We start from the raw sequence: 14,601 nt of genomic DNA, 5'->3' as shown, positions 1-14,601 counted from the left end.
TAGTGGAAAGCTGAGAGGCACCACTACATGAAATGAACTCTGGGTTAGAAATCAATGAACCAGTTCACAGAAGTTCAGGTACCTCTGAACATGGGAGCAGCTGCTCAGAAAAGAGCGGGTCTGGTTGATTTTTATTTTTTTTCCCCTTCCTCTCCCCTGAACAAACTCTGGAACATTTTGGCTTTAGTTTAAGACTCCCCAGTCCTTCCTCACCCGTGCAGTCACTCTCAGGTTCCTCAGCATCATCGACAACCATTTTAGGTTTTTTCCTCAGGAAGATGGAATAGGCAACGTCATGTCAGTGATGTTAAGGATGAACAGGAATGAATACACAAACACACTAGGGCACAGCACGGGAGCATTTGCACGGTGGTGTCTGCATGTCTGTCCGAGACAGGAGATACTTGTGTTCCCCATACACTATCCAGAGTTTACTGATGGGAACCCACAAAGTCAATGTTCATTCTCAATGCTTGGAGAAAAGCGAGGATGGGCACACACTGCTCTTGCGGCCGTTGTGACAGAGAGGACCTGACAGCGCACAGGAAAGCACTGTTTTAAAATAGAAACGTGCAAACGGTGCCTGGCCTGTCCGGGGACAACAGGCAGTGATTGCACTTCACTACTGAAAACTGAATCAACAGCCAAGTAAGTTCTACTTCATGCTAAATAAAGGAGAAAGAGAAAAAATCTTCTTGAATATGTCTGTACAGGTACTGAGCCCTCAAAGCACTGCTAACTGAAAAGTCCACAAAATTATAACACTACTGAAAATTAGACTGAAAATTGTAAGTCTTTAGGCCTTAAGGTTTTCTGGCTAGTCCATGGTGACACCGTTCCTTTGCCACTTCTCAACAAATCTCAACTAAACTCCTTGAGGAAAGCGGTCTCTTCCCATGAGCTGCTCCATCTTTCCAACAGTTGTTTGTCACTTTGATGCGCTCGGTCTTTGCCACAGAGATGCTGCACGCCTCCTGCTCGCTACTATCTGCTACTGGGCTACTCTGCACCTTGATCTCCGAGCCATTCTCATAGATGGTGAGATGAGACTGGAAATGGGGACACTGGAAGACCAACACTCCCTGTGCTGCCAAGTCCCGATAAACTCTACCCCTATCCCTGCAAGAAAGCATCTTCCCAGGAGAGCTGCTCCCAGGAGGCACTGGGCATCTTGGCTTCCTTCTCACTGCTGCTTCGAGAGGGAAATGCATGAAAGCAAACACCCGTCCAGTAAGGTCTGCTCATCCAGCCCCCGAGAAGCACAACCTCCTCATTACCAAACCACCAAGACGCTGATTTCCTTGTCGCTCTGTTTGCTAAAGCTGTGAATTAAAACAAGTTGCTAGGGAAAAGGAGTAATTACGTGTAAATCTCAATGTAAGTTAAGTACGGGTTGGGGGTTCAAATGTTTTTCTCATGGTCTGACACTCAGCCCCTGCAGCAGAAACACAAGCAGACAACCAAGCAGAAGCACTCACTGTCTCTTCTACTTCAGACTTGATAAGAAGTGTCTTCTCGAATAGTGTGAAATTCAACCAAAGACACATGAGAGCAGAATGAACTCATTACACGAATGGAAGCTGCTGTACACCAAATTCTGCTCATCTGACTCTGCCGCAAACAAGTATTAGCAGGAAAAAGCTGTTGAATGAGTAAAAGCATGCACATGCCAGATGGCAAACTGGAATGATTGAGAGAGTTTTCATAAGTAATGCAGTTTTAGATTGAAAAGCTTTGCTTTAATATATCCCATTCAGCATGAAAGCCCTCCCAGGTCATGGCTGGGGAGCTCAGCTTGTGAACCTTCTTGCTTCCCATAGAACCTAACAAAAAGCTGCGACACAGTGGGTCCTTATTCCTCCAGATGGGTGGGATATAAGACCGCTGCATTTCAAGTGATATTCCTCCCATGTTAATGTTTCTTTTTTTATACTCCTGCTAAAACCCCAGTGCTTGAGCCCAGCTCTCCTAAGTGCTCTGCACATTTTTCTGAGCTCAGGTTCCTGCAGCTCACCCGAGAGTTGTGTGCAGTGTTTCCGTAGGATGCTCAGCACCGCTGCTGAGGACCACCTGCTCTTAGGAAGCCGTGAAGGCTCAGGTAATTTATAGGCCTTCCAGTTTTACATGCACACCTTCAGTTCATTAGGCATTCTTTTCAAGTTAATACTAAAACACGGAGGTTTTGCTCAAGGCTATTTTTCTCTAAAACCATCCACATCTTGCTTTTGGTTGTGACTCTGGCATATACGTAGGACAGGTCATAAATTTGGGCTTAGTCACCAAATTCCCCAATGTTTGGAGGTACGTGAATCCCATGCTGGTGGCTCAGTGCTAATCGGTTCTTAGGAAATATGAAATATGCGTGTATTTTCAGTAGAAATGGCAACTCCAGTCTCCAGTACCTGAGCAAGCCATGAACAGCAGCATCACCAGGAAATATAATAGAAAATCAAACTGGAAAACCCAACTGTACTTTTCCACTTAGGAGAAAACACTTGGTAGCTAAGCCAGATCAGCATCCCAGTTAGCATTGCACAGTGCTGGTGAGTCTCAGACTCTTCCCTTAATCCCTTTCAGTTAATTTACTTTCAGCCTGACACGGTGAGCTCCAGAGGAACCTGCCACAGAACCCACAACCAGAACTTCCCAGCCTGTGCCCCTCGGAGCAGCAGGTCACCGGCAGGCAGGGACGTGCTGCGCTCTGCCAGCTCCCTCCGCACCTGTAGGTAACTGTTCGCCGTCCGTAGTGGATCGACACCAGTTTTAAAAAGAGAGATACTGAAACGACATTCTTTTTGTTTTCTTTTGAAAGAAGATATTTGAGATCTTTGAAAATGCTCCTAGCACAGATGCAAGCATCTGGGGCAACTTTTTATTCACATTTCCTACTTTCCAATGGTAAAATTCTGAAAATTTCCCCATCCATCCACTGTATAAAATATTTTTTGAAGTTGAATTGCGATGAAAACACCAAAAGCTTATTTATTTGTGGATACCATATTCAAAATTTCACTGAAAATGAAGTTTGGGGAGTTTTGCTTGCATGACATTGAAAACCATATTAATGAGCTCAAAACCCCCAATTTTTCCACCTAAAAAATGGAACTGTAAACTTTTTTTTAAACAAAATATTCAAATTAAAAAAAAAAAAAGAAACTCAGTTCAGGTATTCAATGAATTACTTGTATAGACATACATGCTGAATGTTGCTTAATTATGGGGTTGATTGACAATCTATTGAACGCTATAGGAAAACGCCCATTAACTGCTGTAGTAGCCTACGCGGGGACTAAATGTACGCAAATACTGTAAGTACAGCAGTAGTTTATTTCATTTGATTTTCTAATAATTTCTATCAACACACATATCCAGGGAATGAAATAGTAGTAGTAGGTGCAGCTGATAATATGAACATATGGTACTATATATATAAAAAATTAAAAGATTTAAAAGAAAATTTATTTTCCAAAGCATAAAAAATTTAAAAGCCCAGTACTTGGAGAAAGACATAGAAATTAATACTATTGCACATTTCCTGACTGGCTAGGTTGAACAAACAAATTTATATGCGTTAGAATCCTACATGTAAGCAAACGAGTTCACAGAAAGCATTCTCCCCTCACGCATACTAATTTTGAAGTTGTGAAGGTTTTGCTCCCCGTGGACTTCACCCCAGCTTTAAATCAGTGTTAACAAAACCAGGACTGAAGACTGGATGCTTAAGGCAGAGCCTGATGGATCTCAGCACGCATGGGGGATTCTGTCCCTTACTTTTCCTGCCTCGGAAAAACATATTCTGGTATATAGTCCTGGATGAAAAAAATGTTGTATTTTATCAGAAATACAGGGGTTTAAGTGAGCAATCTTTCTTTTTAATAAAGATATCTCCTTCCCAGGGAAAAATCTGACTGTTCTTTGGCGGGGGGAAATATTCTCAGAAGTCTGAAACCAGCAATAAGATGCAGCACAGGAGAATGGGACCAGGAGGGGAAACCGGGAGCAGGAGAGCAGCAAGCTGTTGTTCCCACGGGGGTCTACCTCTGTTTCTACACTGAACATTTAATCATCAGAACTTTCATATTTTTCTCGTTATTCAAGTCTTCTGAGTGGAAATTTTTAGATTTTGATTTTTTCTGGAGGAGAAACTAATTCCAGCTCGTTTGACCAGAACAGCAACTTGCGAAATGCGGTTCAGCAACACACACTCACCTGCCCTTTCCCAGCTGCCTTTCCAAATCCCTTCCCCTCCTCCCTCCTTCTCTCCCTCCATCCTCAAAGGCCTTTTCCGACCCGGCCATCCCAGAAGCAATCCTCCCCGAACACGTGGAGGAGCGGTCGGACTCTGCACACCCGAGGGCTGGACCGCAGCAGCAGCAGCAGCACAGCGAGGGGCAGATGTAGAGAGCAGAGACGATGGAAGGGGTTCCTTCACCGTGGCCTGCGTTACCCAGCAGAAATGGGACTTGGCAGAGGGCTCTGCAGCTCTCACTCTTGCTGGGCAATACCCCAGTGAGGGAAATAGAGTTATTTCCTCTGGCAGTGAGGGCTCTGTTCAGTATGACTGGAGGAGGCATAATATGGCCCTTAATTTATGAGGAGCATTTCCTTGCTGTCTTATGTCAGAATCATAGTTCAGATAGTTCAGTTTCCAAAGACAAATTTTGTTTTCCCAGTTAGAATGTGTTTTGTATACCTGCATGATAAGACATCAGAGAAAAATACTCCAGGGGTGAATAAAGGGAGGAAAAGTGCTGTGTCAATAATTTGCTGGCTGTTTCCACTTTGCTTTGACAGCAGAGTTTCTGCTTTGAGGCAGATATTCAGACAGCAGTTAATAGACAAGAAGTGGCAGGGATTTCAGCAGCAAATGGATGAACGGATCATGGGCAAGGAAAGGGCATTTCTCCACATTCAGATCTGTTTTTCATAAAAACTGCAGACATGCCTAAACCTTTCCAATATGCTACAAAGTTGTGCAGCTGCCTCCTTCCTCAACTCCTTCCAGATTCAAATGTAAATCAAATTTGATGGCCTCAGTATGTAATTTTGTGCTACAATATACCATGCTATGCACATTAAGGAAACTGGAAGCATCTTTTCGATCTATTTTCCTTTTAAAGCAGTGGCAAGATTTGCATTAGGACCGGATAAAATCCTTAAATGGGAATCTTCAAGGATTGTGAGATTTTTGCAAAGAAACTTTGCAAGAAACAAAATTATAACTCAGGTTAGCAGAGTTATCAATTATTTTGGTGCTTGTCTCTCCATCCATCCTGGAAACTGTACCTGCCAGGGTTAGGAAGGTTTGAGTTTGACCCAGGCTGAAGGGTCCAGTACTCAAGGATGCTGCTGATCTCTCACTCGCAGAGGAGGGAAAGGAGGAGGAGTTACTCACAGCTACCCAATGTTTTGCAAGGAGTTGCTGCCAACTGGCACAACTCAAAAAAGGCAGGAGGAAATGGAGAATTTGGGGGGGGGGGGGGGAAAAAAAGTATGCGAGACATCAAAAATCTTTGACTGAGAAGACCAAATAGTATGAAGACCCTAAACCTCAGGTATTGGTCAATGCCTCCAAAACCCCCAGCCAGCCAAGGAACAGAAGAGCAGCAGTACTTACTGTTTGGGTCTACGTTCTCACACAGCTCTGTTTTGGCTTCGCCGTTGGGCCTGTCGCTGGGTTTGTGCGAGAGCCGTGACGACATGGTCGCTGCTGTGACCACAGCCTTGAAGCTGCGTTTCCGTTTCTGGACGTTTAGCTCAGGGTGGAAGATGATGATGTACACCTTCGGCATGTAAAGCATCCCCAGGGCCACTGAAGCACTTAAGTTCATGGATATTGTAAGTGTGGTAGTTTGTATGTAGAGCTAGGAGACACAACACATGAGACACTATTACAAATAAGATGACTGGGAAGCAGGCTGCAGTACTTCAAACACTAAGTAACCCTTTAAAAGCCTTTTTTAAGGAGTTTGCAACCAAAGATACGTGAGCTGAGATCTTTGCACTGCAAACCCCCGTGAGGTCCACCACACATTTGCTACCTGTGGTATCGACAGCCTCTTCGGAGACTCAATGCTGGAAACTTTCAGTGTCCTTAACAATTACAATTTCTGCTGTACGCTTATGGTATAGCTTCCATTTGTTTACTTAAAGAGTGAAGGTCAGATTTGGATTTCAATAATGCTGGTATAAATTTAAATTTCTGTCTACTGTAAGTTATAGAAGAGGAACTGTAATAATAGAGGTTAGTAAAAAAATCTTACTTTTTAAAAAAAATTTGAGGAAGGTGGGATTTTTTTGGTTTTACTATTATTCTCTACAATTCATTGAAATACCTTTGCAGAGAATACACAATGATTCGTGTGCTCATGACACTAAGTTATGCTTATTACGAAAAAATAGCATATATGCAAGTCAGAGAACAGGTACTCCCATGAGATGGGTATTCAAAGAAACCACAAGGATTTAAAAATGTACTCTGCAAATATACAGTGGTGGAAGAGCCTTTTTTTTTCCTTTTTTAAAAATTTATTATCTTTTCGGAGGACACACTTAATAGATAAACAATTCTCGCAACTTAAGAGGATCAGGTTAAATAGTTAAAAGTTAAAAAGCGCAGAGACAGCACAATACAGGTGTGAGTGAGGGAGCTGAAGAGGGAGCAAAGCCTCTGTGGATCCTCTTCAAAAATTAAATATACGGTAAATCCATATAGATGAGAAAATCATTACACATTGAGGGTGATTTCTTCAGAACACTATTTCCTGTTCTCCTCCTATTCAGTGCTAATCATTCTGAATTTCTGATGGAAAAACTCCGTGAATAAATATAATGGCAGAGTAAAATGCTGACTCTGCCCAGGTATTTCCAAATCCCCATCTTTAGAAAAACATGAATGTCTCCAGACTTGCTAGTTCTATCTACATAACAGTTGCTATCATAGTGATTAAGACCACCACTGGAAGCAATAAAATGCCTTACAGAAAACATAAAAACATGCTGTGCATGGATGTGTCACCAGCCAGATGCACACATGCAAAAACTAAAGTGCTTTCTCAGTTTCTATTTACTCATTATCAGAAGGAAATGACACTGCTCTTGTCAGAAATTTTGCCAAAGTCAGGACACTGGGACATAACCCATCTCATCTTGTGAAAGGATACCCTGGGCCAAGCGACACCACTTGAGGCTGGGAGGGAGCCCAAGGGGTCACCTCGTCTAAACGCCTGCCCAAGAAGAAGCCATTCACACCAGAACAACTTCTGACAGGTCACCCTGTCTACCCACGTCCTAAACCCACCCTCTGACGGAGGTTTCGCAGCCTCCTGCGCAAACTCTTGCAAAGGTCTCCGAAACATTCAATCTGGACCTGACCGGAGCTGCTAATTGTCCTCCGCTGGTGGCACGGGGAGCAAGTGGCCACCACGCCCTTCCTTCACCTTCTACATATTTAAATCGTTGCTGTCTTTTGGAGAACTTTTAAAGAGCAGCATGTACCATGATGCCCCTTGGTCCGTGACAAATAATGGGGTAATTTCTCCTAACTTCAGCCACTGGGAAGATCTCGGGTCCTTCCGTCTCTCCCTGACCTGGACACTGCTGTCAATCCGCTGCTTCACCAAGATGTGATAATCCAAACCGAGTGTGGAGCTGGAGGATTATTTTCAGAATTTATCTTACAGCACTGCTGTGAAACATGATGTTTATTTTTTGCAGTCAGGTAGTGTAGTTGCCTGCTGCTCTCCACTGCGGGGTTACTACCCGGCTGGTTGCTCCTCACCTTATACCTTGCAGCTTAATGTTGTTACACTACAAATATATATATTCTACACCTTTGTTTCTACATACATAGACACTACGTCTATTTATCTTATAAGAACATTTAAAAGAGCAGACAGTTTGCAAGGCATTTGCTTCCTTGGAGCTGATCCTCCTTTCAGTTATGTTCCCATAAATCAGCTGTAACTCAATTGGGGTCAAGTGCCTTGCATTGATATAAATAACACAGACTTAAATATTTATTAAATAAATTGAATAGCTCTTTGAAAATTGGAAATTACATATATAAAATATAACATTTAAGGGCTGCAGGATAAACAAGAAGATACCCTTCAAAGTGTTTGTAACTTACTACCAGCTTCTATCCTTGCTAAGTAAGATAATTATTATCTCTATTTTATAAAGAGCTCTTGCAATGGCTATAGGAGCTGCAGATACCAACACCTCGAAAGGCTGGGAAGATGCTGTGGACTGCATACTTGACAAATTACATTACATCTAGGGACTGTCTGGTTCCCAGCTCTGTATTCAGACCACACAACTCTCTGCTGACACTTGGGAAGAAACCTTCCTTAAATGAAGTCTGCAGTCCTTCTGGTTTAGCCTGAAAAGGATGCAGCTCTGTAACACGTTTAATAAGAATTACCTGTTTCTACATACAAGATATGTAACTAAACCTGACAGGCACGGAATTCCTACTAAGCAGAGTTACTGAATGAGATCTACATTGCTACAAGGTTAGAAAAGATCTGTGTCAGGGAAGAGCTTTGTCAGATCTACAGAAGATGTATCGGTACTTCAAAGTGGTGTTTTGATCAGCAGTTATCTCAAATGACTTGAACTCGCAAAAAGGCTGTTCGAGTAGCCATATGGTGAAAAAGGCACAGTAATATTTTGAAACTACCTCTTGATTCACTTTCCTAGAGAACATAAAAACCTTTATACAGAAAGCAGGAATTAGGACCACAAGGGGGAAAAGTGAAAAAAAACCTAATGGCACAACATTGCCAGCATGACACGCATCATTATTTGTTTATGTTCCACAGACAGAAATAGCATATTTATGTTTGATTACAGATTTTGTCCACCCAAATCCCACTTCTTCTTCGGCGTGGAAAACAACAGCTCCCCCCCATAGGAATTTTGATGAACTTGTCAGTTAAACAAAATAACTTTGTATCACCACACTCATAGACATATGTCATAGACACGCTGTGTGTGACAGCAACTAAAAATCCTAGAAAAGCAGAAGGAAAGATGCATTTTGAGTAAGAGCTACTTTTAAAGCGCTCTGCAGCAAGATGTTTTCAAGTGGGTCCTCAGCAGAAGTATTTGTTACCTACGCGTGGCATTTTCTGCATTTTGGAACAGCTCATGAGTGGGATATCCAATACTAACGTTTCTTATCAGAAAGAGAAGCTAAGAACAAGTGAAGACGGTACACACCAAGAGCAGAAGAGGCTCCTGTTTGCACAGCTCCTTTGGGACAGGACACTCAACCCGCACTGAGGCCACCTCCTCTCGCGCGGGAGCCGGGTCCCTACATTTGATGAGCTTGTGGTTTGGCAGGTACCATCAGCCCCCGGCAAAACCCCACCACCGGAGTCATTCGCTGTCCTCTGAGCCATCGCTCTCGACACGGGTGTTTTGGGTGGGTGGGCACAGGTTTCCTGAGCCATCGCGGGAGATTGCTCCCGAGTGCTCGAGCACCTCCACAGCCACATGCTACGGCCAGCGGCTTCCCTACGTGGTTTTCCATGGGCTACACCGCTGAGGATCTGGTCTTACTTGGAGGTGACTTACCCTGGGGATGGTTTGACCCAACATTTTCCCCTTAATCCCGGGCTGCTGTGATTGCAAAATGGCAGAGTGCCATTAACATTTTCACCTAGGTGCTCACAGGTATTAATTTTTACTTCCTTCTGCTATTAAGGGGTGGAAGGTTAAACAATTATTTAGTCAACGGGGTCTTTTGCAGCACCACACCAGCAAAGTTTCCTACCTTGCAAGTGCTGATGGGAGATAAAAGGAAAGGGAGAAAAGAACTTTTGTAGAACAAGGCAAGATGAGTGACACACAATGCTTCTCATGACAAATGGGAGCTTTATAAAGATAAGGGAAACTAATAGATATGCTTATTATGCAGAGCCTTAGTTTTATGTATTTTATCTCTGCTTTGTGGCTTTACCAGTCAAACGTAAAAATGCAGTTTACGTGAAACTATTTCATTTCTTATTTCACTTCTGATAAACTCTCTGAAAGCGCTTTAGATGAATGCAGGTGGGTGACTTAAAATACAAAGGATAAGATTTAACTGACAATGGGAGTCATGCACGCCTTTTATTGCTGGCTGGTGAACCTGGTAGTTTCAAACCTGATAGCAAATTAAGAAATTAAGACGCAGATTTAGTGAGAGATGCTCGAACTTGATGAATGAGAACTGGGATTGAGCAAAGTACTGCCAGTGGAAATCAAAGCTTGCTAAAATGAATGACGTGTTGGTCTCTGCAAGCCCACTCCCATGGAGGGTTTGAAGCCACGCTTGCTACAACATAAGGACAAAGTCAGTCTGGAGGGTCATCCTCAGTCACATCTCTCTCCTTCTCTCTCTCAAGCATGCTCTGAATTTTGTCGATTTTTAACTCAAGCTTAACACACTGCAGTTACAAAACCATCAGACTTTGAAGCAGTGCATTGGAGAAAACTCAATCCTGAAGATATCATTCACATGCAAAGGCACCTAGATTTTATAATTTATTTTACATAAATGATTTCCATTTGAATTTTAGATTTCTATGTTTTCCAGATTCTTGCTGTATTCATGCAAATGACAAAAGTTACCTTCAAAACCTTGAGAGAAAATTAGACTGGTCTTGAATACACACATCTAATAACCAGCAATTTTTATAGAACAAATTATATCAATGGACAATTTTGCATGAGCTAGGATTACTCTCAGAAGTAAAGAACTGCAGGATCAGACCTTTTGTTCTTTGCTAACCCAGGGGACTGATTTCCAACTGCTGGGCCATAATAACTGAACTTATAGCTGCAGATCTTAGCAAAGTCTCTTTAGGAGTCAGAAATAATTTTTGTAGGCTAATGCTTTGCATTCGCAGACTAATCAGGAACAACTCTCCTTTTATCTAATTCAGCTTTCTAATTATGCAGTGAATTGTGTTATTTTGTAATATGGAAACAAAGTGGTAACTTGAGATATTTTTGGACTTGTGTTATCACAGACCAATTTGTCTCACTTTTATATGGGAATTAAAACAAGTGTTCTCACATATGAAGTAGACAGTTAATAAATCTCCCGGAATACTCTTCCAGGTCATCTTAAGATTTAATCTCATTCTCTACATTATGTTGTGCAAATATAAGAATGAGAAACATTTTTTAATAAAAATTAAAATTTGCTTCCACTGCATTATATGTTTGCAAAGATATGGAAAGTAAAAAGACTGGAATATAAATGTGTTCTCAGACATTTTAGTGTCTAATGCCCCTACCCACCAAAGTTACCACATCATTTTAAAGGCAAATTAAGAAAGGAAAATACCTGTTTTCCACCGAAACCTGTGCTTCTTGTACTTTGACTTTAAATCGGCTTTGCTTTGGAAGGACAGCACTGCCCGTCTACCTCCAACAAAGGTGTTGGCCTTTCGTTACCCAAACCGCTGCAAGGGGCTACATCGCATTTCTCATAGAGCAACGCCAGCTGTTATTACGGTGGCCTACGGCCAGGACCCAGGGCGGGTGTCACCATACAAAAATCTCCAGTCGCAAAGCACTCCTAACACTACGCTAATTCAAGAGAGACTGAAGAATCAGCAGCTGCTTGCATCCCTTTGGGGACCCTTTCTGCCCCTCCAACCGCGGCTCTGCGTGGCAGGGCGGGCAGGCTGCGGCCACAGCCCTGCATGGGCTACGTGGGGGGTGAAGGTCCTCCAGTGCGACCCCCTCCTTTTGGCAGCACCATACCCTCAACTGAAAAACAAAAACCAGCTGCAAAAGCAAACGCCGTTCTCATTTCCTTAGACAGCTTGATTTATGGAAGTTTCAGGCAACAGCGACTTTACCCAGGCAACCATGTCTTTCCACAAGGATTGTACACTTCTGTTGTCTGAGAAATATAAAATATTATGTGTGAAGCAGTCCTGTCAGCTCTCTTTACTGACCTGGCTCAGTAATCCTCTTTTCATGCCCCACTGAGGCTTTCCAGCAGCCCATGCACATCCCAGGTTCCCGCCACCGGCTCCCGCAGATACAGACATACGCTCACTTTCTTCACTTGGATGGTACCAGTTCAACTGCAGATAATACCACACCGCCCTGAAGCTTATCTCCTGACGACTTCCAGGACCCCTGCCTCCATCCCCATCCTTTTAAGCATCATAATCTGCTCAAGCTGTCATTTAGCAGTGACCTTTGGAGAATAGAACAGTTTGAGAAAACCCAAAACTCTTTTCCTAGATTAGAAGGTTTTAGGGTTTTAGTAGTGCTTAGAGAAAGTGGTTTCCCTTTCTTTTAAGCTAACATTATTTTGGAAAAAAACCCCAAACACCAGAACCACCCCCTGCCCCCCCTGTGGACATGAGGCTCCAGCATTCTGCACAAAAGGGGCAAACATCTGGCAAACAATCCAAAAGACAGAGATTTCCAGTGGCAGGAGGTCACTTAATAGATGAGAGACGGCGACTATAGCACTCATCCGCTCTTCTAACCTACTGCTCCTAATGGTATTAATGTAATCCACACTGTATCAGTAGTTCATCATACTTTTATAGCATTTGAATATTTTATAGGCAAAAAATACATGCGCATGCCAACACACCCACTCTATACTTATGACAAACTCTAAAGGTTGCAATGTCAAGCAGTCAGGTGCTGTGATGTTAAACCAGGGTTCTCTGTGCTGCTTTAATTTGGTCTCCTGGTACACAGGTGCTACGATACAGCCATCAACTAGATGATCACATGTGCTTGTTCCTCAGGAGTCTCTTCATTCATGGATGATTATTTAATACACTCTTTTCTCCTCAGTTTTCAGCCTGTTAATTCCATTGCCAATAAGTATGCCCTTTGATCTTTGTTGTGAAGATACAATGCCTACTTCCTTTGTAAGATCTTTACAGATTTTTGCCTGTCATCTGTGCTGTTGTACCGTTTGGTGTGTACTTTTCACAGCGTGTGGAAAACAACTGTGCTCCTCTCCAGAGGTGAGCATCAGCGATGCTTCAGAAACACAACTCAACAGCAACGTGAGACAGGCAACGGCACATAAATTGTGATGCTCACCAAGTTTTACAGATGACAACGGATGCTACCCAAGGGACGTTTGATAAACAAATCATAGTAGTTATGCTGATTGCAGTTATTACTGTACAAAATAGCAAGGCACGCAAATAGCCTTTGTGAAAAGTCTATGGGAATGTCACAGAATCAGTCATACCATTTAATTATAAATTCTGTGCTTAGTAATTATATGAAAGGTGACACTGAAGGAAATGATGGGATTTTAGTTTCAGAAAATTTCCCTTTAACGATTGGTTGTTTTGCAGGCTGACAGCCCCAGGGCGGCTTATCAAACACACAATACTCACAAACATCCCCACCAGGGCTGCTCCCGGTGCCGAGGCCAGGCTCGGCGGACAGGCTGCGCGTCCCCGGCACGCAGGGCTACGCACGGCATGTGGGACACGTGGGCTTTGGGGCACGTGTGCAGCTCCATGACATTTTCTTTTTAGTTTTTCCCAAGCTGATTTTCAAGCTAAACCCCATGTTTGTTCTACAGCTCAACACGGAGCTTTGTGTGCCTGGCAGGAATCATTTTACCAGCTGGCTGCGGCTAGACCTGAGGTTGGATGGCTTTCATCAGTGAAAATAGTTGGTCTATTAAGTTAGTGTCCTTTGGAAATTCTCACAATATTACATCTGGTAGATCAGAAAAAAATGCAGGTTAACTTAGTGGGTATATTTCAGCGTAATGGAAAAACAAGAATAGTTCCACAGGAACAGCAAGCACCCAGAGAGTAACATCACAGTTCCCTCCAAGATGTGAAAGTAAAGAAGATTAAAGTTTGGAAAGTAGCTCCCCAAATTACTTTTCTTTTATACCCAGTAATAACAACCACATCTCACTCTTTCAAGAGGTCATCAGCTCTCTGCTGGCCCTCACTAAGCAAGAGCTCATATCAGCACAGCGCTGAAATCCAGTGATGGGAGCAAAAATATTTATCTTATTACTGCAGAGCTGCCACCACGAGAGGGGCTGTAGAACCTGAACCCCTGGCCAGGCTCCCTGCCACCGGTACAGCACACTAGAAGCAGAACAGTGGGGAATTTGGTAAGCCCAGAAGAAAACCTTCTCATACAGGTGGGGAGAAACATTTTGCCTTTTAAATTAATTTTTTTGTTAGGGCAGTTTAAGACAACTCTTTCTTCCAACAGGTTCATAGGCCTTTGAAGGCTTTTTTTCTTTGCTCACAAGAAAATGACTAAATATCACAGACTGTTCCGTGCTTTTTTTAGATGCAATCTCTGTGTTTATCCTTACAAACCAGAAATTTAGAGTTCCAAATAAACTACAGAAGTAACAACTAATAGACCATCACAAAAACATTGTGTGCCTGGATAAGTTTCTTAACCAGAAACAACTATTATTCCTACTAAGAGAACAAGGGGGGAGCTAAGAAAAGATTCTGATCTGAAGAATCGCCACCGTTGAAGCAGAAAACAAAATGGTATTAATCTCTTCAGGAAACTAGCCAAGCCTCACATGCTATATACACTGCAACATAGACTCATCAGCTAAGTTTC

The 14,601-nt window shown here is 42.7% G+C and overlaps 1 protein-coding gene across 1 annotated transcript in view; it reads right to left on the bottom strand.

The window, feature by feature from the left end:
- The window catches only part of GRM7 (glutamate metabotropic receptor 7), a 307,513-nt gene that overhangs the window by 25,286 nt on the left and 267,626 nt on the right, over nt 1–14,601 (bottom strand). The window contains exon 9 of the mRNA XM_049826946.1: nt 5,618–5,864. Within this exon, the coding sequence (XP_049682903.1) occupies nt 5,618–5,864 (247 nt within the window). The remainder of the gene's footprint in view (nt 1–5,617; nt 5,865–14,601) is intronic.

This window comes from Accipiter gentilis, chromosome 23, assembly GCF_929443795.1.
Source record: "Accipiter gentilis chromosome 23, bAccGen1.1, whole genome shotgun sequence".
Classification (NCBI taxonomy): domain Eukaryota; kingdom Metazoa; phylum Chordata; class Aves; order Accipitriformes; family Accipitridae; genus Astur; species Astur gentilis.
The sequence above is the reverse complement of the archived record's forward strand: the minus strand, read 5'-3'. Positions and strand labels throughout refer to the sequence as shown.